Source organism: Panthera onca, chromosome B1, assembly GCF_046562875.1.
Source record: "Panthera onca isolate mPanOnc1 chromosome B1, mPanOnc1 haplotype 2, whole genome shotgun sequence".
NCBI classification, from domain to species: Eukaryota; Metazoa; Chordata; class Mammalia; order Carnivora; family Felidae; genus Panthera; species Panthera onca.
The window spans coordinates 62,366,491-62,392,520 of NC_138342.1; the positions used below are offsets into that span (position 1 = coordinate 62,366,491).

General features: G+C 40.7%; 1 protein-coding gene across 6 annotated transcripts in view; it reads left to right on the forward strand.

Annotated features, from left to right (window-relative positions):
• SEPTIN11 (septin 11) overlaps positions 1-26,030 on the forward strand; it is a 92,847-nt gene that overhangs the window by 33,149 nt on the left and 33,668 nt on the right. For all 6 annotated transcript variants that reach the window (XM_060654818.3, XM_060654826.3, XM_060654825.3 and 3 more), the window contains exons 2-3: positions 11,041-11,155; positions 22,075-22,270. In XM_060654818.3, the coding sequence (XP_060510801.2) occupies positions 11,041-11,155; positions 22,075-22,270 (311 nt within the window). The remainder of the gene's footprint in view (positions 1-11,040; positions 11,156-22,074; positions 22,271-26,030) is intronic.

Consider the following 26,030-nt stretch of genomic DNA (forward strand, 5'->3'; position numbering starts at 1 on the left):
TTTGGGTGTTTTCTCCTCTGCAAGATAGGTGATATGTTTGAAATGGAATCCAGTTACTTGGGATCCCACTGCAGAGCCAGAGGGTTTTTAAATGATTATGGCCCTCCTCCATGGTTTTTTCATTAACTTTCCTAGGTGGCTAGCCATGGGAAGGGCTTCTCATCATCTCTGTGATGTGGAGTGGTGCGAGAGAACAGCTGTAGCATCTGTTTCTAATTGGATCGTGCTTTTATAAATACTTCTTGACTGTTTGTCACATTGCTTCCCTCCCACCTCGTCTTCCCTTCCTCTAAGTACTGCAAAATTTGTAAGAGTCTCTGGAATGCACATGTGGGCCTTGTCATTCCCAAACATGAGACTTTCTGCTGATCAGCACTTTGTAACGTTAGGCTGTTACAGGCATTAGTCACTTTGACTCAAAAAGAAAGACTGGTCTTTGGAAACTTAAGAAAATGTCTTTTTTGTTGTTGTTAATTCTTGGCATGCAGTTAGACTTAACCTCTCTGAGCTTATACGGACTTTTAAAAACACATTCTGTCTGTAAGAAAAAAGTGCTCCCACTTTTGCAATTTTTGGATTGTCACACTCGGTGGCTATTTGCTGAAAGTCTGCTTTACTAATAATTCAACACCATCTCCCTCCTCCCCCTCCCCCACTCCCTCACAATCCAGGGTTGTAAGCGGCAGCTGGGGCTCTGTGCGCTTCTCATACCCATTTCTGAGGACTGCTTTTAAACAGTATCTTTCCTAATTATGTGAGAAATCGAATTTCTGATGGGTCAGAGGTGGGACTCTAATCACAAACAAGCCAGCCAGGTCTTGGAGGAAGTGTGGGACATTGCTGTGTGATGTGAGGTAGGATGTAGAGAAGACAGAAAGGAGCTGGGGGGCACCAGTGAACAAGAACCACGCCAGCACTGTGTGTCCAGGGCTTTGGGATCAGGCTTCACTCAGCAACCGCTGTGAATTCTTCCCTTCAGAGCCAGGCCAAGTGTAATGGAGAGAAGGGCAGACCAGGCCCCAGGTGCTGGGTGTTCACTGCAGTGCTGTCTGTCCACCTGGCCCAGTTTATAGGGAAAACCAATCGGGAGCTGTACTTGCCTCCTTATCAGAGAATGAGGAGGTGGAGAATATGACTGTGTGAAACATTACACAGATACAAATTTTGGTGAAGTCTAATGGGGGTAGTGTGAGGAAAAGGGGAGTATCCAAGTCATGAAATCAGCTGATAGACTGGATTCAGTCACTTAAAGGGTTGGGTGGGAAAGGTTTGGCCAAAAATGGTGTGGTGGGTGGTTGTTACATTTGGACACAAAGGAGAAAAGCCAGCTTGGTACGAATGTCCTCAAGAAGTCTTCACGGTTGGGGGGCCTAGGTGGCTCAGTTGGTTAAGCATCTAACTCTGGCTCAGGTCATGATCTCTCAGTTCGTGGGTTCGAGCCCCACGTGGGGCTCTGTGCTGACAGCTTGGAGCTTGGGGCCTGCTTTGGATTCTGTGTCTCCCTGTCTGTCTGCCCCTCCTCCACCCACTCTCTGTGTGTGTGTGTGTGTGTGTGTGTGTGTGTGTGTGTGTGTGTGTCAAAAATAAATAAACATTTAAAATAATTTAAAAAAGAGAAGTCTTCACTGTTTTCACTGTTCAGAGGCTAGCAGGGGGTTTAAGATGATTATGCAGTGGACTTTTTTTTTTTTTTCTGCAACAGGGTGGAAGCCTATAAACTTATGCAGATTTTTATCAGGGTTATAGCAATATGCATGCTAATCAATGTTATTCTAGGGACTCACTGATACCTTGAGGTAGATGTTGCCACTTGACATAAGTAAAGGTGAGGAAGGACAGATTTAAATTGAGAATGGAAGATAGGATGAGCTCCACTTGGGAGATGTTGACTTAGTGATGCCGGCACCAGGGATGCCCAAGAGGGAGAAGTGGCTACGGGTTATGCCAAGGCAGTCATTAGCCTTTGGAAGGTCATTCAAGTGGCAGGCTAGGAAGAGGTCATCTGAGAAAAGTGTGTAAACTGAGGTGAGGATAGAGAATTATGCTAATTCCTGCAATAGCCCTGTGAAGTCCTTTATCTTAAAGTTGACAGAATTGAAGCTGAGAGTTAAATGACTTACCATAGGTCACACAGCTAAATAATGCCAAAGTTGCCCTTGAGCCCTCTGACTTTACATGTCAAGCAATTTCCACTGTGCTGTTCTACTTTTCTGCTCACTTTTATCACTTTCAATGGGACTTGGTTCTGTTATTAGAAAAAACCAAATACTTGCACATTTTATCCTGTTACCCCTTTATTATTACTTCCTTTAAAACGATTTTTATAATTTGTTATTTGTTATTATTGCTTTTAGCATTTCCTGATGTTTAAAATCTTTTATTTCTTTTCCATTTAAAAGGTGTGAGGTGTTTGTTCATAATAAGTCAAATATTACAGAAACATAACAATTAGAAAGTAAAATTTCCGTGTAGTCATATCATTCCCAAAGAAAACCCCTACACCAAATTATTTTTGCAAGGATCTGGCAAAGCAAAATTTGTTCCTCCTCTGGCAGTCTTTTGGAGAGACTTAACTTAGAAAGGACACTTGAAATTGGGACACTCAATATTTATCAAAATCTTTTCTGGTTATTTGGTGGTGTTTTTAAGGGTGGCTCCTTGGGTTTGTTGGGCAGAGCTGATCTACCTGGATTTCTGACTTGGGAGCTTGCCCCTAGGGATATTCCTTCTCTGGGTTTTGTGACTTGGGAGCTGCCCCCTGGGGATGCTCCTTCCTTGGCTTTGTGACTTGGGAGCTGGCCCCTGGGGATGCTCCTTCTCTGGCTTTGTGACTTGGGAATTGGCCCCTGGGGATGCTCCTTCCCTGGCTTTGTGACTTGGGAGCTGGTCCCTGGGGATGCTTCTTCTCACTCAAGTTTTTTTCCTCTTAGGGTTTTCCTCGTGACTGTTCCTTCTTCCTGACTGTCTCTATACTGCTGCTTGTGTGAGACAATTTCCTTGGGGGTTTTCTTGGCTCCAACATTGGGATTTCATGGTATAGATGACAAGCAGCATAGCCAGTGTTTTCCAAGTCATCCTTAAAGAATGGGATCCTCATTGGTAACAAGATGCTTCAGACGTTTTATATTATGGAAATTACCCCAGCAATGCCTGGCTTTAATGGCATCCCCCTGCAGACTTCATAGTTGTGGTTTGAGATACTTCACATTCCAGGGTTTTCCCCTTTGCCTGGGAACTAAAGGCGTCTCCCATCTTCCCACCAACTTTGCTTTCTTTAAAAGAATATGAAACCAGTTCAATACTCTCTAAAACGTGGTGTTGATAAGAATGTGTATTTATGAAAATGATCCATCAGGCACTTGGGTATAACTTACTTCTTGGGAAGTTGGTGAGGCCAGGATCTCTCCAAACACTGGCTGGTGTTCAGTCAAGGATTTCATGTAAGGCACAGCATGTTCTTCTCTGCCCAGCTTCATCTGGGTGGCACCCGTACCACTGAAACAGGACCTCATGACAAGGCACTACCTAAGATGAAGAAGGATACGCACCTTCTCTTTTCTCCTAGTGGGCATCATCATTATGGGGATAAGACAGAGCAGAGGGAGTATGTCTCCTGGTTCCATCTCAGCAGTACTTAAAATTGGACATTTGCTTTAAGACTTGAGTCTTAGTCATTTCTGCCTCCACCCATCAGGCAATGCTGGTCAAATAGACTCTGCTTTCATCTGAATTCAACTATACATAGGGGCTATATACTAAATTAATATCTGACAGTGGTGCAGGCTAACACCGTTTTTACATACTCCAGGCAGGTGGATTCCCTGGAAGAATGACTAGCTAATCACATGAGTTATAAGGTTGCACCACATCTTGTACTTTGGATAGTTTATGATTATATGTTAGTGACTACTTGATTAACATCGATGTGCCCCACTAGACTATATGGTTCATGAGTTAAGGATGCTTTATTTTCTCACTGTCACCTCCTTAGCATTTTGCAGTGTCTAGCACATAGTGGCACACAATAAATATTTGTTGAATGAATAAAAGCATGAATAAACATTTACTTTTTTTCTTGAGCACAGATGATTAACTTACATAGAAGAGTTATTTTTTGTTTTGAGGCTATAAATCCACTTTTCAAAAATCTTGTGGATGTCAGCAGATACAGCTGAAGGAATAAAAAAATGTTTCTAAGCAGGGCAGCTGTAAAGGGTGGGTTTATAACATTTTTTAAAAACTAACTCATAATTATAGTTAACTTTACATTTTTGTTTGTTTAAGCCGGAAAACAGAGGTATACACACAGATTTCAATTAGGTTTGGAGTTTCCCAGGATAAGTGATAGAAACTCGCTTTCAAGGGTCATTTAAAAATTGAGCCATCTTGATTTGGGAAGAGAAAATACACTATCAGGAATTTTCCACCTTGTGTTGGCTTTCTTCAAGCAACATGACAACTGGATTTATGTGTCTGTGATTTTCATACTCAAGAAACCATAGGGGACACCTGGGTGGCTCAGTGGTTAAGTGTCGGACTTTGGTAATGATCAGGTAATGATCTCTTGGTTCGTGAGTTCAAGCCCCGTGTTGGGCTCTGTGCTGACACCTCAGAGACTGGAGCCTGCTTCAGATTTTGTGTCTCCCTCTCTCTCTCTCTCTGCCCCTCCCTCTCTTACACTCTGTCTCTCTCAAAAATAATAAGTATAAAAAAAAAAAAAACCCATAGAATTAGCATTAGAACGAAAGACTTTGCTTAGAGGCTTTTTGGTTAAACCTCATTTACAGATGAGGAAACATAAGCCCAGGATTTGATTTGGATCAATATAACTTATTATCTATAAAATGAAGCTTTGAGAAGAATGTAATTGCCACTTCTTGTCAACAAAATCTCCAGTTCTCTAAATGAATGCATAAAAGTTATTGCTTAAATATATATATATATATATATATATATATATATATATATATATATATATTTTTTAAGGGGTGAAATCTTTCTAAACTTAAATGGTAATATCTACTTTTAAAAGTAAAACTTAAGTCTAATTGTGTGGTACATTAAAACCTACATCACCTTGGTTAACAAGCTCTCTTTCTTGTTTCTGTCTGATAAGGATCGGCAGCCATAGATCACCTAACCACACCCACGGAAGCCTTCAGTTTTAAATGTAAAGAAAGGGGCTAGCCTTTCACTTTGAATATGGTGAATAGAACCCATCTGGGCACATCCAGTTTGTTCACCTCTGGAGGCTCTGGGCTGAATTAAAATACAGTGAAGAGTGAAGCGGGGAATCCAGAATGGTTTCCAGCTGTGGAAGATGTTGATGCCTCCAGACAGGAATGTGATTCTGTGGCTTCTCCCCAGCTTTGTAAATGACTTTCCTATTTAGGGTGAATTTTCTTCCTGTTAGCATCTTCTTTCTCTCCTTCACTTCCTTTTTGTTCTTTCTGTTCTTCCCTTTGTGATCTTTCTTTCTTGGTGAGTCTGAGGGTTTTGCTGATCAGCAGCTTCTCCTGGGGTGCCCAGCAGCACTAGCTGAGCTCATTCATTTCTGATTTTAAACTCACAGCCGTCTCTTCCTCCCACCCAATTTAGGGAAAGGAAACCCAGGTTTCCTGAGGACCTGTTAAGTGTTAGGCACTCTCATACTTGCTGACTCCTTCACTCCCAGCCACCCTGCCAAGTGCTCCATCAGACTAAGAAAAGTAGGAAGCAAAGCTGGCATTCAAATCCACGTCTGTCTGACTCCAGGCCCTTTGCCATCCTGCTCCTGGTTAAGCAAGATTTGGAGTTGTGGAACTTATTTTAAAGTAGCACTCATGGGGCACCTGGGTGGCTCAGTCGGTTAAGCATTCTGACTTCGGCTCAGGTCATGATCTCACAGTCCGTGAGTTCGAGCCCCACGTCGGGCTCTGTGCTGACAGCTTGGAGCCTGTAGCCTGCTTCAGATTCTGTGTCTCCCTCTCTCTCTGACCGTCCCCCGTTCATGCTCTGTGTCTCTCTGTCTCAAAAATAAATAATCATAAAAAAAATTTTTTTAAAGTAGCACTCAGAATGTAGGTGTTGGCATATATTCTTAGATAACTTATTTTATAATTATTTCAATAATGAAATCAGTTAGGCATCTTTGAAAAACTTGTCGATTATAAACTTCAGAGTCTATATTCATAGTAAACTGACCCTTTGGGCAAAGACAGGCTTTTCTGGAACACTGGAAATGGTCGATAAATATTTACCTAGAAGGCTTCTGCAATTTGGACTTCTTTCCCCTGGTAGAGTTGGGGAGCTCTGGCCTCCAAAAGATGTTCCTTGAATTTCCCTAGCCAAAAGCTACTTCTCCCCCTATATCAACCTGTCTCAACCATAAAGTCACTTTATCATTTTTATCCTTAGTAGTATTACATTAAATTATATCCTGCTACATGGTAAACCTGTTAAAGGCAGGAAGAGTTTATCAATGAATAACAAAAATAACATCTGCTCCCTTAGTGCTTTGAGCAGTGAGTATATTTTTTTAATGTTTATTTATTTTAAGAGAGAGAGAGAGAGAGAGCAGGGGAAGGGCAGAGAGAGAGAGAGAGGGAGACACAGAAATCAGAAGCAGGCTCCAGGCCCTGAGCTGTTAGCACAGAACCTGAGGCGGGGCTCAAACTCACAAGCTGTGAGATCATGACCGAAGTGGAAGTCAGATGCTTAGCTGACTGAGCCACCCAGGTGTCCCTGAGCAGTGAGTGATTCTGAGTGAACAAATACATAATTGTGTTCATGTGGAGGTGACCTAAAAAGAGAAAAATGAGGCCATTAAATTACTTTATACCATAGAATTTAGTCACAACTCATTTCAAGATGGAGCGGGCAAAGAAATCATGTAAGCACAGACCCTTCATGGATAGATTAGCAAATGGAGGACTAACTCAATTAAGGTCTTATAGTTAGTTACCTAGTGGCTCTGTGTTGGCACTTTCATTTAAAGAATGGTCAGAACTAAGCCTTATTATTGGCTTCATGTGTCATGGCTGCATAAATCAGTCTGGCCTTGGCATTGCCAAGACCAGTGAAAATATATTTGGAGCTACTTTGCCAATTCTCATTCTCAACTTCCATCTCTAATGGTTGGCGAAGAATTATGATTTTAGAGAATTTTTTTCTACTTTAACATAACAGATTTTGTTAGTGGCTGAAACCATTGTATTGTCTGGGGCTACCTGAGAACTTAGTCGATCATCCTGTGATACCAGTGACTAAACGCAAGGTCTCTGGATTCTAGAACCTAACTTCTGGGCTCAGATTTCAGCTCCTCAGCTTATCTTTGTGACCTTGAGCAAGTTACTAAATTTCTGTGCCTGTTTTCTCATCTGAAGTTGAGGTTGGGTAATAGTAACTACTTCATAGAATTGTTAAGATAAATTAACCAGTTCACTCGTTATTAAGGCTTTTCTGGAACATTGGAAATGGTCAATAAGTATTAGCTGTTATGATGAACATGGAATACCAAATACCCTGACCCATCTTTATCCAATCATTATTTTCCTTTCTTTGCTAAGGGGAGTATTTATTGAAAGTCTGAGATTTAATAATAAAGATAATGCTGAAGATCAAATTTCAGCAGTATCTGGAAGGTTTGGATATGTAAACATTGGCTATAAATGTCCTTCCAAGTAGAGGAAATGGTGTGAATAAACTGTTGGGGAGAGACATGGGGGTTGTCTGAGGAACAGTAAGTAATTCAGGTTAGCGGCAGTGGAAGGTGCTCCATGGGGAGAAGTGGGAGAGGAGGTAAGGGATTTGGGGTTAACCCATGGAGGCCCTGAGATGGCAGGCCAAGGGGTTTGGATTGTGGGTCTTTGTGTTCTGAGATCCTTTTGCAGCTACAAAGATTAGGGGGAGTGGGGTGGGGGCAAGGAAACAAATTGGAAGGTGGTTGAGTAGGTAAGAATAAAGAGGAGGATGTGGTCTTGGTAACTCTCTGGAATTTATGCAAGGTGTAGGAGGGTCTCAAGCATAGGTAAGTGCCATTAACAGAAATAGAGAACTCTGGAGTAGGAATGGGTTTGGGATAGAGAAATACAATTTCAGTTTCAGGAACATCAGTTTGAAGTACAGGTGGGACAACCCAAGGGAACCATTCCAGAAAGTCAGAACTGGAACTCAGGCAAAAAGTTCAGTATTAGAAAATGCTGAGAGTCATTTCTAGATGTGTGGTAATGGTAAGGACATGAAAATACAGTAAAACCTTGGATTGCAAGTAACTTTTTCTGCGAATGTTCCACAAGACGAGCAAACATTTCTAATAAATTTTAACTTGATAAACAAGTGATGTCTTGTAATACAAGTTGTACGTGGTGCCAAATGTCACGTGATCACAACTGAGCCAGTGGTTCTTGAAATTTACTTTGATATACGAGTGCTTTGGATTACAAGCATGTTTCCAGAACAAATTGTGCTTACAAATCAAGGTTTTACTGTATATGAAATTCCCTCAGACCACATCCGTAACTCAAAAGAGCTCCCATACTTTTTGGGGAGAAGCAGCTAAGGCAAGAAGCAGTAAACATGGAAACATAAAATGTTGGAGTGCAGGAATTCAATTCAGCTGCTGTGTGGGACTTAGAGCCTTTCTTTGCTTTGCTTATAGCGCTTTCCAGTTTTTAAACCGTCTCATGAACCATAGGAGGAACTTCCTCCTTGCCTTTTCCCAATCACATACTGATGGGCAATAGCCCTCAGAATTTTTTTAATCCTGGGCAGAGAATTAGGCTCAAATTATGGAATTTTAAAATGGCAATATAATATTTACATATTTCATATTACAAAGTTATAAGACTCTGAAGAAATAAATTTAAATTAAAAAAATTTCAAGACCAAACTGTTTTATAACCCTTCATTTTGTATGTGGTTTTCAGCGGGTATAAAAATACTCAGTGGGTGTGTGGGTGGTTTCTCGTGTTTTGGAAATGGTGAGAATATGAGATGCTGTGCATTGGGTTCTGGGATGAGAGCTATAATTACTAACTCTGATTCTTTCCCAGGATTGGCTCATGGGTGGATATCTATCTGAATCTAAAAACCCAACAATGTGGAATCCACAGTAATAAACCACTCTTTCCTCACCCCCACCCTCCTCCGGAAATGAAAAGAATTGTTGTGGTGGGAGGAGGGGGAGGGTAGGATGATGGTTCTTCCTTGCTTTGCCTCTTTTCAGGCCCTTCACTGACTGTTCAGGTCAGTGATGCAACTAAAATGAAGGCTCGTGTGATGGTGTCTCCCGGGCCTGATGCACGACAGCCATTGTGCAGCTGTGGTGGAAAGAGATCTAAATATAACCCAGACTCCTTTCAAATCCTCCTCCCCCAAGTCTTGGAGGATGTGGTAAACACCCTAAAAATACCTGATGTCTGAACCTTTGAGGTATTGAAGAGGCAGGGGCAGGTGGTAGAATTGGGGCCACACAGTGGTATTGGGAGGCCTGGCCAGCTCCCAGGCCTGCTGCGCATGGGGCCCTGCTACCAAAGCTGCTCGGGAGCTGTCGACCATGCCATCCTGTTCAAGGAGAAGTGCCTACTCTCGAGTCTCATATTCACTGTTGGCAGGTTTCAAGGAAACTATTCATAGACCAGGCATCTGTTCTTTGTCCCATTGACCTCAAACCTGCAGCTGCCATCATGGTATTCAGGCAGCGTGCTGGTTTTTAGTTTTATTTCACAGAATGAGAATTTTAGAATGGCAAGGACCTTAGGCATTATAATGTTCATAAAACATTCCATTAAAATCACTATATTTAGAGAGTCACATTTCCCTGCCCGTATAGTGACCAGAGAGATGTGAAAATGGAGTCTCAGTCCTTGATTATTAAAAGAAATCACTCTCACCATTGTGTAACAAATAGAAGAATAATGAAAACCAATATTTTTGAAAAGAAATACTGATTAAATGATCCTGTGCAAAGCTTTTTCTTTTTTATTACAAAAATAGAATTTTGAGGGTCATTTTCTCACTCAAAGTTCAGTATTTTGAATTTACCTATTTATTTATTTAAGTGATCTCTGCACCCAGCGTGGGGGGCTCGAACTCATGACGCCAAGATCAAGAGTAGTATGTTTTACCTACTGAGCCAGCCAGGTGCCCCTAGTATTTTGAATATAAAGACCTGGTAAGAGAGCCAGAATACCAGGAGTCTTGTTTTCAAGGAGGCTTTCAGTATCTAGTTTCTGGAATCCCAAACCATAACCATGATGTTGTAATTGAAGGACCGTAGCTGACCTCTGTTTTCCTGGAAAGAAAGTTTTCACAGATTACCTCCAACACATATGAGATTGATTCAAAGTCATGGAGGCAGTCAGCACATTATAAAGAATATAAACCACCCAACTTTTTAAGTGTATGATGACTACCTTATCCCAGTCTCCTTCAGTAGACTCTGAGAAGTCCCAGTGAACGCAGAGCCTGTGCTGGGTGCTGTGCAGGGTGAAGCAAAGATGCCCTGAACACCTGTACAACAGATGGTGGAGATGGGATCAGTTCAAGTGCCAAATAGTTTTAAATATGTTGCATGTATAGTGGTTACAGAATTTTTATATTTGTAACAAGTATGTATCCTCCACTCTGAGGGTCTCAAAACTCCTTCCTATATCTAGAAGAGTGTTACTTATTTTTCATTCTGGGTTGAAAGTAAATTGGAAGTTTTTTTTGAATTCTTGAAGCCATCAACATGATTGTTTTTTATATCACTTAATGCATATCTGAAGTAGCCACCTCCGGAAGCTCCTATTTCCCTGGGCCAGTACACTTTTAGCAGGAAGCGAGATGCCTTGGGATAGAATCTGCTTTGGGAGTCAGTGTGATTTTGTGGTAAGAGCATGGCTTTGGAATTTTTGGTCCCATCAGCTGTGCAGGAGCCAAGAAGGATGTGGGTACAGAGGGAATCTCCTTCTTCCATACCTGTCAAGAAGAGAGGAAGGAAATGGTAATGTCCACAACGTGGGAGACCCAGGTGGCATAGTTCAAGAATTCTCAAATGTTTCCCCTCTGAAATTCTAGAATGAAGAGCTTCGAAACTTGTCCCTTTCTGGCCATGTTGGATTTGACAGTCTCCCTGACCAGCTGGTCAACAAGTCTACTTCTCAAGGATTCTGTTTCAACATCCTCTGTGTTGGTAAGTGACTCATCTCTTGCTGCTGAGCAAGGAGTCTGACCCTTAGCTGTTGGCAAGTGACTGTCAGAGTGGCACTTTTCAGGGAAAGAGGGGAATGATAATTTTGTTCGCTTTTTTCATCAGTAAAGCAGGGCAATAATACCCGCTCTGTATATGTCACATAGTTACAGAGGTTGAGACTTGTGTTTGGTAAATGTTTTGTAAGCTTTGTGATGTTACTCAAATTGTTTTTATTTGTGTCACACCATCAAGCAGTCATTCAATATTGTTATTAAAATATTTATTTTAACTTTTTTGGGTGGTGGGGTGGGGAGGACTTAGATCCTAACTAGACTATAGGAAATTGTAAGAAGGAACTGATATGTACGCACATTGTAAGATCATTGAAAAGCATTTTTATTTCCAGGGTCTCTGACTACAATGCAACAGTTACCACCGTTGAGGTCTTTTTAAAGATATACTACCTAACATAAGTAAAATCTGAAATTATTCTTAACTACCTTAATAAACATAATGTTTAAATTTTTTATTTTTAGAGCAAAAGAATTTAAAATTCTATTTTATAGTTGAAATAAATTTTCTGCCTGAATTATCAAATTAAACTTCGTTTTTATTTTTTTTAATTTTTTTTTAATGTTTATTTATTTTTGAGACAGAGCATGAATGGGGGAGGGTCAGAGAGGGAGACACAGAATCTGAAGCAGGCTTCAGGCTCTGAGCTGTCAGCACAGAGCCCGACGTGGGGCTCTAACTCACAGACCGTGAGATCATGACCTGAGCCGAAGTCGGACGCTTAACCGACTGAGCCACCCAGGCACCCCTAAACTTCTGTTTTTAAATTGGAATTTAAAATTGACCTTAGTTTATTCCTGGTAGATAACTGGAAAAAAAAACCCCAAGAGACCTGATTTATCTGCTTCCTCAATATGTTTGTTGTTGTTGTTGTTGTTGTTGTTTCAGAGTGGGTGCCAGAGGGGGAGGGGCAGACTGAGTGGGCGAGAGAGAATCTTAAGCAAGGTCCATGCCCAGCATGGAGCCTGACCCCAGGGTCAGTGTGGGGCTTAATTTCACAACCACTGTGAGATCATGACCTGAGCTGAAATCAAGAGTCAGATACTTAACCAACTGAGCCACTCAGGTGCCCCACCTCCTCAGTATGTTTTATGTATCCTGTAAATGTTGTACATTAGCCGAGGCCTCTGGCCTTGCTACTTTTCTTCTGTCTTAGCCATATCCTTTTTAAAGTAAGAGAAGGAAAGTTAGAAATGAATGTGGGGGAAAAAAGAGGAAAATATAAATATAAATTGGTTGGTTTAAAGCAGAAATGTCCCTGGAACAGATAATGGCCTTTCCTTCACTGTCACTCCTGATGAACAGCCAGGCTATACAGCAGTAAAGTGCTTTGGACTGCACTGTTTTGTGGCCGTTGTCTTCTGGGCGTATACTTACGAGATATCAGTCTGAGATGGACAGGAAGAAATTACACATATGTAGCCAAGTGGACCATCCTTTCCCTAAACTTGGCAGAATGTACCAGACTTATTTCTCTCATCCAAGTAAAATGAAGTGAATTTAGAAAAGGTATGCATTAAACATAAGAACCATCATTTTTAAATTTTCTTGGTTATTGGGAGAAGGGGCAGATATTTTCTTTTTCAGAAACTTCTTGGGGCCACCTCGCTGGCTCAGTTGGTTAAGCATCTGATTCCTGATATCTGCACAGGTCATGATCTCACAGTTTGTGAGATCAAGCCCCAGTCTACTCTGTTGACAGCATGGAACCTGCTTGGATTATCTCACTCCTTATCTCTCTGCTCCTCCTCCTCTTGTGCATGCATGTGCCTTCTCTCTCTCTCTCTCTCTCTCAAATAAATAAACTTAAAAAAAAAAAAAAAAAACTGCTCGAACGTATTAAATGTGGCCCCTGTACTGGGTGTTCATTTGTGGAGAGCCACAACTGGCACACGAGATGAGCTCCCACTCTGGCGTTATGTCTTAAGCATTGGATAAGAGAATAACTGGAGAGAAATATGACCAAAGCAGCCAGCTCTCATGCATTCCCCTTTTCCCTGCATGAAGCCATTTAAAATTCAGTAGCAGAGCTCCTGAATGGCAGCTAGTTCTACAGCGTGGCATAAATGAGTTGTCTTTTCTCTTAGGGTAAATGCTCATTGCAGAGCAGGGCAATTCTTCATTAGCGTAGCAATTTGTTGGCAATTTGTTGATTTTCTATTGAAAAGTGTGCTAAATTGTAGGCCAATTACTATTCTGGCTTCTCTTCCCCATTCCCCCCAACCCTGTCTCTAAAATCAGCTTCAAGAATACATGTGAGAGTTATGTCCCAGCCCCTACAAGCAGGGTAAAGCCTTTCAGTGGGGTTGGGCTGGCTGGAAGGACCTGGTTTGACCCAGTATGTAGTGTGCAGTGGGGTGTATTGGCTCATTGGCTGACCCTGTCTGCTAAATAGCACAATTAGGATGCTGGTTGGAATTCATCACAAGCCACATGCATGCTGGATGGATTTGTAAAGCAGCTGCTGTCCTGACTGTCCTAGGTGGGTGAACATGCCTGTGATTCTTAGATCTTTATTCTGGGCTTATTTTTGTCTTGTTCTTTTCTTTTCTTTTCTATTCTTTTTTTTTTTTTTTTTTTTTTAAGGGAGAGAGGGAGAGAGTGCAAGTAGGGGTGGGGCAAAGGGAGAGAGAGAATCCCAAGGAGGCTCCATGCCCAGCCTGACTTGGGCCTCGATCTCACAACTGTGAGATCATGACTTAAGCTGAGATCAAGAGTCAGATGTTAACCAACTGCACCACCCAGGTGCCCCTGGCTCATTCTTAAACATTAAAAAGAAAAAAAAATTTTTTTAATGTTTATGTATTTTTGAGAGAGAGAGAGAGAGAGAGAGCACACAAGAGAGAGCAGGGGAGGGGCAGAGAGAGAGAGAGACACAGAATCCGAAGCAAGTTCCATGCTGTCAGCACAGAGCCTGACTCGGGGCTCAAACTCAGGGGACTGCAAGATCATGACCTGAGCTGAAGTCGGATGCTTAACCGACTGAGCCACCCAGGCACTGCTCATTCTTAAACATTTTTAAAATTAGTTTTTAATCTAATTAAAATAATATGTATTTGTTGCTTAAAAAATTATAAGGTCTCCCCCAGCCCTTTTCCCCTCCTATCCTATTTCTATTCCATAGAGGTAGCACTGTGGAATCCTAGAAATCTTCTGTATTTTTCCATACTTAAAAATTATTTTTGGTGGCTTAAAACAACACCAATTTATTATCTTACCGTTCTGTAGAAGTCCCACATGTGTCTCACCAGACTAAAATTAAGGCATCCATAGGGCGGTGTTTTTTTCCAGAACCTCTGGGGGAACATACATTTCCTTACCGTTGCCAGCTTCTAGAGGCGACCTGAATCCTTGGCTCGTGGACCCTTTCTTCCATCTTCAAAGCCAGCAGTGTTGCATTTCTCTTTGATTGTTTTGTATTAGGAAAATTTCCACAGAGAACTCCAGAAATCTGGTTTAAACTCAGTTAAGAGGCCTCTGCAACTCCAAAGCACACTAAAAAGGTAATCTGTGGAATCATGTAATTAAGAACAGCTGTCTCTAGGGATCCGCAGCATGTTTTCAAGACTATGTCTCTGGTTCTTGATCCTGCTTGCTTCTGCTTGGCTTCATGTTCAGGCTTTTTCTTCATGGGGGTAGTATGGCTTCCAGCAGTTTTGGCCGGCTTAACAACCCCAGAGGAAAGAACCAGCCGTTCTGACAAGTCTCGCTGAACAGTCACAGGATGTCTCTGATTGACCAGGCCTGAATCATGTGCCCATTCAGGGTGGGATCAGGGGTTAGTCCACCGCAAAACACAAGGGGTTCCCTGTGAGAAAGAAGACACAATCAGAAAAGAGGTTGGGCATGGACAGATACAAACAGATCTCTCACAATTACATAAATACTTTTATGTTTTGGTTTTATACAAATGAGATCATGCTGTTCATATTCTTCTGTTACTCCTCCTCCTCCTCCTCCTCCTCCTTCTTCTTCTTCTTCTTCTTCTTCTTCTTCTTCTTCTTCTTCTTCTTCTTCTTCTTCTTCCTCTCCTTCCTCTCCTTCTCCTCCTCTCCTCCTCCTCTTCCTCCTTCTTCTTTTCACTCCACTGTGAATCCTGGCTATTCTTCCATGACTCCTTAGAGCCATTTGGCTGGAGCCAGCATTAGGTCTTTGGGACACCAGAGTGTCAGGATTAAGTATTAAGCATACTTATCCACAGAGGGTAGAACACATCAAATCCCTTTGCCACAAATATTTTATAGCAAAATATCTGTATACGAAAACAACTCTCACTGCCAATTAATGGTCCATCTATTTTTAAAGTAAGGGTGTATGAAAAAGTAACTAGTTGATTGAAATATTTTGACAGCCACTCAGAGGAGTAGGTGTCCTTTAATGTAAGTGTATCCATGGTACTTTCTTTTCACCTTGTCATCCTAATGTCCCTTTGTTTTTCTTTAAATTTATTTATTTATTGAGAGAGAGAAAGAGAGAGCACATGACAGGGGGAGGGGCAGAGAGAGAGAGGGACATAACGCATAGCCCAACTTGGGGCTCAAACCCATGAACTGTGAGCTGAGCTGAAATCAGGAGTGGGAGGCTTAACCACCTAACTGACTGAGCTACCTTGGGGCCCCGTGTATTTTAACACATTATGCACATGTGTGATAGTTATAGCATCATTTTCATGTGATAAATATGGGAGGGGATTGAGAATTTTAAAAAAAGAATTGTGATCCTTGAAAGGAAACTGATCATGTTTATCAAAAAGGTCTTAGAATCTAATTTTATTTTGTGGCAAGAGCTTTTACCTTGCAAAGAAAGGAAACAAACCAGGGCAGAAACTAATCCTGTCATGAGTTTAGTGTAGTTTTAAATTTTTTTTTTTTTAACGTTTATTTATTTTTGAGACAGAGAGAGACAGAGCATGAATGGGAGAGGGTCAGAGAGAGAGGGAGACACAGAATCGGAAGCAGGCTCCAGGCTCTGAGCCGTCAGCACAGAGCCCGACGCGGGGCTCGAACTCACGGACCGTGAGATCATGACCTGAGCCGAAGTCGGATGCTTAACCGACCAAGCCACCCAGGCGCCCCAGTTTAGTGTAGTTTTAGAGGGAATGAATTAAATGTCTGGTATGGTATTAGAACCCATCTCTGTTGAGTCCTGGAAAGAAATGTAATAAAGAGGAGAGTAGTATTCACTTAGCAGGGACGAAAATTCTTGGTGTTAAATTGGGCATCAGAACACCCAGGAGTTCATAGTCTCCCTTCCTGCCTTCCATCTTGCTTATAACACACAAAATCACAACCCCCCCCCGCCCCCACGTTGCACCTGCATTTAAATAAAGCCCTTTCTTTCTTATGCTGTATTTCTCCAGAGAGTCTAAAGTTATTCAGCCTTCTTCACAATCTTAAATTTATATATCTTATTCGTTTTCAAAAATGGCATTTGATCATGAGAAGCTTCAACATCAGTCCAGAAGTATGTAAGTTCTTTGTGCATATACAAAGATGGATAAAATACTGTACCACACATGCTTTCGAAGAACAACCAGTGCAGTAGTATGGTCAAAGTAAATTAATAATACATCTTGAAAATAAAAATCTTTCTTATAATCCAGCTATAGTTGTTTTGAGAGGATGATAGAAGACGAATGGAAAACACACAAGTTTAAGATCATTTTAGCCAAGACTACAGTATCAGCATAAACTGTGGAATTTTACACCTCAATTTTTTTTCTGAAGAATTTTATTAAAAGATTTTTATTTGGGAACAGCTGACACAATGTTACATTTGCTTCAGGTGTACACTTTTATCCTGGTTTGCTTTTCTAGGAAAGGATATGAAATGGTTTATAGGGTGAAATAATGAGTAAATGCATAAAGATAAGATTAACCTGAGAAAATAAAAGAAGCCAGAGATAGGGTCAGAACTCAAAGCTATCAAGTCAATCTGTGCCAATTAATTCTGTCAGGGATACATTTGTCTCTCAGCCAGTGGTCAGAGCTTAGAGTGAACCCATTCATCCAAAGGACACTCACTGAGCACATATTATGTGCCAAACATGAGTTAAAAGTTCAACAGTGTCAGATTTATAGTATTTGTAAAGTAAAAGCTAAATAGTTGCTCCAGATGAAATAGTTTCCCCTAGAAAAATCTCCCCAGGGATTTTGAGAAGAGCTATGGTGTGTGTCACTACAGCTAGGCCTAGGTTCCTGGGTATTCCCTAGATCGCTGCATTAATCCATGCAATGCCAAGTGTCATAATGCCGTTCTTTCAAGTCCCTCATGCAGGCTGGTGGTATTAGCCAAAGCACGTTTCATCAAAGGAGTTAAAAAACACAGCTTAGGTACATAGCTCTCTGATTATGTGGCTCCGTCCAAGAATAAAATCTGGAATATTTAGAGGAGGCAGGCAGACCTTCATGCACAATTACTTGGATAATTATATAGGTTGCCAAATGTGGCAATCAGTAAAAGATGCTGAATCATCGATCAGCATTGATCAGCATCATCATTGATCAACTCAATCTGCAGTTACCTTCTAATTAATAATACAATCCTTCTGTGTCTTTTTTTCTTTTTCTTTCTCTCTCTCTCTCTCTCTCTCTCTCTCTCTCTGTTAATGTCCAGCTTAGGGCTTGTGGTTTAAATAAGCCTGAGAATAGCATGGAAAGTAGCACTGCTTCCCTCTGTGATGTGGGTGTCATGTTCACCAGCACTGGCAGGAGCAAGAAAAACAGAAGCCACAGATAGCACTTGAAGAGCAAGTCTCTCCTGCAACAACGGAATGTTTAGGCAGATGTGTTTATAACAGAATACACAACAAACTCTGAAAAATCTACCAGAATGGTAAATCTCAGTATAAATTATCACCATGATCATTTTTCCCCCCTCAATTAACTTTAATAAATGCCTGTTCTGTGCCAGATAGTCTGCTAGGGAGTTCTGAAATGCTTCAGAGTTGGTGTTAGTCATTTATTTTCTCAAAATATTGTTATGGTTATTGGGTTTGAATCCAAGCCTCTGCCCAGTAGGCTTTCAGTTACTCAATTAGAATGAAGCCTTTTTGCTCTTTTGGGTATCTCAGAATTATAGAGGATGCCCCACTTTCCGAGGATACAGAGAAGCCTCACAAGCTAATGCACTCAAAACCTTCCCTAGTTCTGTAATTCCTTTTATTCCAAAATCTGTCATTTCCTTCTCAGCTGCTTTTGGTGAATCACACTGCTGCTAGAGTAGCTGCGTCTAATTACGGCCCTTAAAAGCACGGAGCATAGAAATGGAAAGCAAAGCACTCTGAAATTTAGAGGAACAGTGGTTTTTCCAACCCATTGATTAACCCTGTGCTATAAGTAGTGCCTGGAATGCTAATTGTTCATAATTTCCACCTTAATGTACATGATAATTAAAATTACCTTGCCTTAAAAAAAAAAAAGAAAGAAAGAAAGAAAGAAAGAAAGAAAGAAAGAAAGAAAAAGCACGATGTTCCTGATTCACACATGCTTAACTAACTCTCAACCTAGTAAAATGGGATGGTAATTTCAGTCCTAAGTAACCAAGAATCCTTACCATGTAAATTGAAGTCTTGATTGCTGTTTTAGGAAAAGAGATGAAAGTTAAATGGGTCACTTTGTACTGACAGAAACTTTAACCTTGTGGAGAGACGTTTATAAGATAGTTCTGCTCTTGTTCCTTTGTCCAAGTTCTGAAAATGGATAAATCCTGAGAAGAAGTTGGCTGCACTTGAGAAAGTTACACAGGTAGCAGGTGCTTCAAATGACTCCAGTGCCTACAGTATTGACTTGCCTACCAGATTCTAAGTATATAGAGTGAGAGCTCTCTTTGTTTCTGTATCCATCACATAGTAACTTTGTTTTGCTCAAAGTTATTTTTGTTAAGCCATGAAACATGGATATGAATGTTTTGAGCTCTATCACATTAGGGAGCAGAAACTAGTTCAGATGACTAAAAAAATATTTTTTTTAATGCTTATTTACTTTTGAGAGAGAGAGACAGACAGACAGACAGACAGAGTATGAGTGGGTGAGGGGCAGAGAGAGGGAGATACAGAATCTGAAGCAGGCTCCAGGCTCCAAGCTGTCAGCACAGAGCCCGACACAGGGCTCAAACTCACAAACCGTGAGATCATGTCCTGAGCCAAAGTCAGATGCTCGACCGACTGAGCCACCCAAGTGCCCCTAGATAACTTTTATTGATGGGCTTTTTTGTAAGAATATTCAAGAAGCCAAGGAAGACAGGAAACAGTCTTCAACTGTTGCTAGACTTTGTGAAGATCTGGGATGACATTCAGGATATTATAGAAGTTCAGTCAGTATCATTTGTATTCTCTGTAGCATCTATGCTTGTCACAGAGTACTCAAATATTAGTAAGGAATGAATTTTGGATACTAAGCTCTACCTCATCTATCTGCTCTCTTTTCCTGTATTCTCAACTAGTTGTCTGTCAATAACACATCTTCTATTTATTTACAGCCTTTTCTGCCTCAAGGCTTCTTTTCCATGCTGTTGCTTTGTGTGTGGATTGTGTATCTCATTCAAACTCCGAAAGAGAGAAGTTCTAATTGGATGGACAGGTCACTGTCCAGTATGAAGCACTTTCTTAGAGCTTAATGATCAGGCTGCTCTAGGTATTTTTGGTCAAGGGGGCTAATCCTGGTCCAGTTACCTGTGGTTACTAGCAAGATCACAGGGTGTGGTCTTGCTCCTAAGAGGAATGTAGTTATGGCAGACACTTAGAATATCATTCCGTAACAATAAATTAGAGCCTGACTGCTATTCATTCATGTTCCAGGTCAAATTCTAAGCAATGGGAGAGCACCATATCAAGCTAGATCATTGTTGTATTCCCAGAACTTGGCACAAAGTAGGCACTGAAAAACTACTGGCTAAATGAAGCCTGGTGAAGGAGGACGTTCTTTGGTCTTAGATGTATAAGGGCCTAATGGGAAAGGTTAAGGAGTAAGGCAGATGTACTTCAACAGTTTTTATCCTGTGAGTGAATTGTTATTGACAGTGGTAAAACATAAAGCTTCTAAGAGAAAGCTCAAATCCAAAAAGACTCCATCTTCACTTTCACATTGTGTTTGAAAGCCATGAGTATTATTACAGAACTTCTCATTAATATGTGGATGTCGTTACAGTGGGACTGTTGCTTTAAAGCTACAAATCCCAGAGCTCTTCTTTTTCCCATAGAACTGTCACCATCCTAAAAGTCTTTATAGCAATCCTTTAGAAGAGGAACATCATGGGATTTGGATTTGTTGAAAGAGCTGCAGCATATTGGCATGTTTAAATTGAACGGGAAGTGTAATTGGGAAATTTTCCAGATTTGAAAAACAAAGGCATTGTTATGGATAATGTTTCTTGATTTTTACCTCCCTCTTTCCATGATCACACACAATCACCACCACCACCCATGACAAAGGTAGGTTCTTTCTCATTGCCAGCTATTTTTGACTCAACATAAGAATTGGGTTGAAGAGAGAATCTTGCCGGGTGCCTGAATGGCTCAATCAGTTAAGCATCTGACTCCGGCTCAGGTCATGATCTCATGGTGTTTTCTGCTGTCAGCACAGAGCCTGCTTTGGATTCTCTGTCTCCTTCTCTGTCTGCCCTTCCCCCTCTTTCTTTCTTTCTTTCTTTCTTTCTTTCTTTCTTTCTTTCTTCTCTCTCTCTCTCTCTCAAAACTAAAGATTAAAAAAAAGAGGGAATTTTGCTTGGCATGATTTTGGAGGCCTAGCTCACGTTCTTCATTGCTCCCTCCACATTTGGGTCTCATCATTTTGATTAGAGTAGTGTTACCAGTCCCTGCCACTCTTCTTTGTACACATTAGAGCTGCGATAAACACATATTTAACTAACAAAGTGAATTAACAAGGCCGTTGTTGGAAGTCATTCAACTGCATTTAGTCTCATTGTCACAGATATCACCTTGAAACTGGGAAAACTATGTAATAAATGTTTCCCATCTTGATTCCAGTTGAATAAAGAAAGAAAAATGGAAATAATAGGGAGGATTCACACAGATGCATAACTAATATTAGGAAAGATCAGGCCATCGGTTTCTCTATAATAGTAAAGTCAGGATGCTGTGTTGGTTGAGTGTAGGTGTTAGAACCACACAAACTTGGGTTTGAACCCTGACTCTGCCACATAACAATGTGACTTTAGACAACACCCTTTACCATAGTTAGGCCTTACTGTCCCATCTGTAAAATGAAGGAAACCTATTTAATGGAGGACAGTAGTAGGATTTAAATGCGATAATGCATGGGAAGGCCCTGCTACAGGACCTGGCACAAAGTAAGCTCTCAGTAACTTTAGCTGGATTTGTTATTATTGCTGTAATTGTCAAGAGTGTTGTTTTGAAAAATGTAATTCGTTTCAACTTTAGATGGTATCAGGTAATTTGGTGACATCAGATAATATAAATGAGATCAGTCTTTTTTTCCTGGTATCAGAAACAATAGAGTATTTTTTAAAGTTCTATAACTTCACACATCAACATTTAGGAGAAGAAGAGATACAGTTTATGTCTTTGTAATGTACAAACTGACCACAGGCAAGCTTACAGGTTCTTTTTCTCTATATAGAGGTTAAGAACAGCATCCTGACCTGTAAGTACAAGATCTTTTATGCTAATTGGTTTCTGGAATTCATTAAGACTTTTCTAGGGAGATATTTGATCACATAGGTAAAGAACTATCTTTTCATAGTGGGATTTCTGGTGATACTGACTTCTAAAATTTTTTTACAAATATAAGAAATTCCTAATGAATTGAACTGATGTCTGAGAGGCATTGACAGACACATTCTCTGATGTCTCTCTTGTGGCCACGTAGGTGAGACCGGCATCGGCAAATCCACGTTAATGGACACTTTATTCAACACCAAATTTGAAAGTGACCCAGCTACTCACAATGAACCAGGTGTCCGGTTAAAAGCCAGAAGTTATGAGCTTCAGGAAAGCAATGTACGGCTGAAGTTAACCATCGTTGACACTGTGGGATTTGGAGACCAGATAAACAAAGATGACAGGTACGTTTTGGGATTTTGTGGGGATAGAAATGGATCAGGAGATAGCAGGACTTGTCCTGGGTAAATTCAAAGGCTAAAAATGTTCACTAATTATGGGGCTGATTTTCTGTTGCCTAAAAGATAAGACATTCTTTTCCTCTGAGAAGTTTTCTTAGAATGTTCTTCCCCGAGGTCAGAATGAGACAACACAGTTGATTCTAGCTCGTGTAAGGAAAAAAGGAATTTCTTAGGAATACATTAGCTTATGGCATTTTTCCAGCAGGGTCATGGAACTAGATTTGGGACCTTTCCCAGCAGGAAAAGCAATCTAGAGAAACACTCAATGACCCAACAGGACAGTTAGCAGAAACCCCTGCCACTGGTCACCTGCCACTGGTACCTGTGATGCTGAGGGGAGGTGTTTAGAACCTCCACCAGTTCTGTCCTAGAGTTGGGACAGTGTTACAGGATGATGTTTATTGCCTTCCCCATCCCTTGCAAGGAGAACAACGGTGGCCTCTGCTGTGTGTTCCTCACTCCCTGCTTCCGGGTCTTGTGTGGCTGCATCTGTATGGTAGAAACTAAATTACATCTAGAATACTAGCTGCAAGAATCTGGGAAATGCGTTGTTTTTGTTTTGTTTGTTTGTTTTGCAACTCTGCAAAATAAGAAGGCATTAAAGAGTCAGGAATTCAAAAAAGCATCTGCCAAACTCTCCTAGTCCCTGAGGCACATTGGGATTTTGACTTAACCCCCAAATTCTTACAGATTTTGAATGAAAACTGAGAGCTGATGAGATTCTGCCAAAGAATCCACAGCTCAGGATTTAGGCGACCTGGGTTAGAGCCTGGATTCTGCGATTGACAGGTTATGGGACCTTGACAATTTATCTCACTTTAAGGGAATGTCACCAGACGATCTCTGAGGTCTCTTCCCGTGTGATCCTGTATTCAGTCCTATTCTTAGGCAGAGGCCTAAGGAAGGACGCTGTGAAAGGCAAGTCCTTGAAGAGGGGTATGGTAATAATAGGGGGGTATTCCTGTATTTTGATGTCTTTGGTCAAAGTGGTATTAGCTCCTAAAACCTCAAAGTGAAGAAAGCATTTTTATGGAAGATCTGTTGGAAAAATCTTGATTTCCAGCTGGCACAGACCTTGCTATTGGTGTGAGTGCTTGGTGTGAGGCACTGAGTCTTCTGTGAAGTGTCTGGGTCTTTCTGTAGGCTGCTAAAGGGGTGGGCAGCATGCCTGGTGCAGAATTGTCAAATCGAGTCTGAGTAATGATTGTGGATTCAGTCAAGCCTAATGGGGAATTGAGGTCAGCTGGATTAAACTTTCCCTTTCTATCCAGTGGAGTTTGTTAAGCTAATAAAGTAATGTATACAATAATCCATATATGTGGAAGAAAAGATGTGTTTAAGCTGCTTAAGAAATAAAATACTTTCTAAGAATTTTGTTCCAATAGTTTGTGTGTAGATAGAGGCTACTACCTGGTAAATCAATCTTATGTATTCATTCATTAAAACTGGTTCACATAAACATGAAGATATAATTATAATACAGTAAGGTTTTATTTTTATTTTTATTTTTAGAAAACACATACTCAATTTATAAAGCCAAGTAAGTTTGACTCTGCTCTCTGAGTTGCTATATGCCTTTATTGAGAGAAGCTGTTAATCTTAAAACTTCCTGGTGCTCAACCCATAGGTTAACCTCAGTCCCAAAATATTGTTCACACTCCTCGAGATCATCCATCCTATTCATCATTCTCAACATCAAGTGTCTTAGGACTATTTTGAATACTGTATTCATTTTCAAAAGAAGTCAGAGAAAGTTAAAATTTTCCCAGGCCCAAAGATGATTCTAGAAGGAGGCTTCCAGAGACATTTTCGTGCAGTGACAACATTAAGGGAGTAAAACACCACATCAATAAGTTATGTTTGCTTAAGGCTCAGCAATTTTATTAGTACCAGGGATTTTTCTTTAAAAATTTTTTTCTCCAAAATGGTATGTATTATATGTATGTGTTTTGTAAAGAGGAACTTGAACTATTTTTTTAATCTAGAATGTGTGTGTATTGCCTAGAGATATTTTAAGTATCCCTGATGTATACGGGCACCACAGTAATTAGGAAGAAATATTTAATTCATTCTCTAGCTGAGCACTGAGCTCTATTTTATCTATAGAGCAATTTAAATGCTCTTCAATAAACATTGTCCTGTAATAACAGGAGCAATTGTTACATGTAGTGAGAAGGATTTTATTTTGCATCTGGTCAAAGTGAACTATCTGTACATTGTGCGGGGTGGGGACAGCTAAGCTCAGACCCTGCAGCTGGGCTATTGCTCTTCATTTATGACCTCAATGCCAAGGAATGATGGAGAGGTTACTGCCTGAAGGCTGATTGTGATGCCAAGTGAAATAGATGAGGGGAAAGCCTTGGCAACAAGAAAAAGAGCACAGGTGCATTGTGGGAGCTGGGGAGAGAGCCAGGGTTCCTGGTCATTGGGCAATCACAGTGTACTCAGAGCAAGATGTATCTCCATCTCTCCAACCCACATAGGTTTCTCTCTGGGGTTAGAGAATGTTATGTTTGTGCACTCTGATTGGAAGGCAGTAACTGGACCTTTTCAGGGTCCCTTCCTGCAGGAATGAGAACATCTGCCAGCATCTTGCTGCTAAGATTCCATTTGCTCTTCCCGCTCAGGCTCATTGCCTCAGTGTTGCCACTGAATTGCCTGTCCCCTAAGTGGGGATTTTCCTTTAGCCTGGTGGATTTTCACTGGCCAGCACTGAATAGCCAAGTGGCTACTACAATACCAATTCTCATATTTGCAGCTGGAGGTCCCTTTAAGAAATTATCTGACTCATTTGGGTCAAATAATAGTTTCCAAGGAGATTTAGAAGAGAGGAAGTATGATATTAACCTAACCTAGATACCAATTTTTTTTTTCTTCTGAAATTTCTTGACAGCTGTTGCATAACCTCTTTAAATGGCATTTAGAACTCTGTGCCCCAGAAGGCATTGTTGACACTGTTGACTCCAAACCCAAGTGACTATTGTCTTAAAAAAAAATTTTTTTTTGGACAATCTGATTCCATAAAAGAATTGGATGTGAGGTATGCATTTTTGCATTGATATGTAATCATATGGGAAGCAATATACCGTTTCTCTAAACCCATGATTATTTTTACTACTTTGGGGATGAGGCAAGCTTTTCTGCCATGAATGCAGGACTTCAAGAATGTCCCAGCTTGTTTATATAGGCTTCAGTCATGTCAGCATGCATTCCTGCATGAGTATCTGCCTGGGACTGAGCTAGCTAGAAGGGGGCAGGAAGAGAGATCTGGTAAGGTTTCCTGTTATGTTTAATAGCATGATTAACTCTTCATGGTTTAAGGGCTTCCTTGTTTTGCTGTCTGTACTTTCCAGTGAAGAAGCAAAGAGGTCTGGAGAAGGAAAACCAAGTTTTGTCATAGAACTGGAAATAGAATAATTCATTTGCCCAACATTTGGGAGATGGGAGCTAGAATATCAATGGCATATTGCTAACTGTGATGATTATTAGCCCTGAAAATCATGGATAATTGAACTCCTCAAACTCACCAAATCTTTATATCAGAGTTATAAAGTGGTAGTGAAGTGGACCATTTGGTCTTTAATTTCTGTTTTTACCACCTTTCTGATGGGGAGGTAGTTGAGAGATGAGGAAAACTAACTTTCACTAACAGCAAGATAGAGAAAAATATATGAATGGTAGGTATCTGGCCGTATGTAAAATG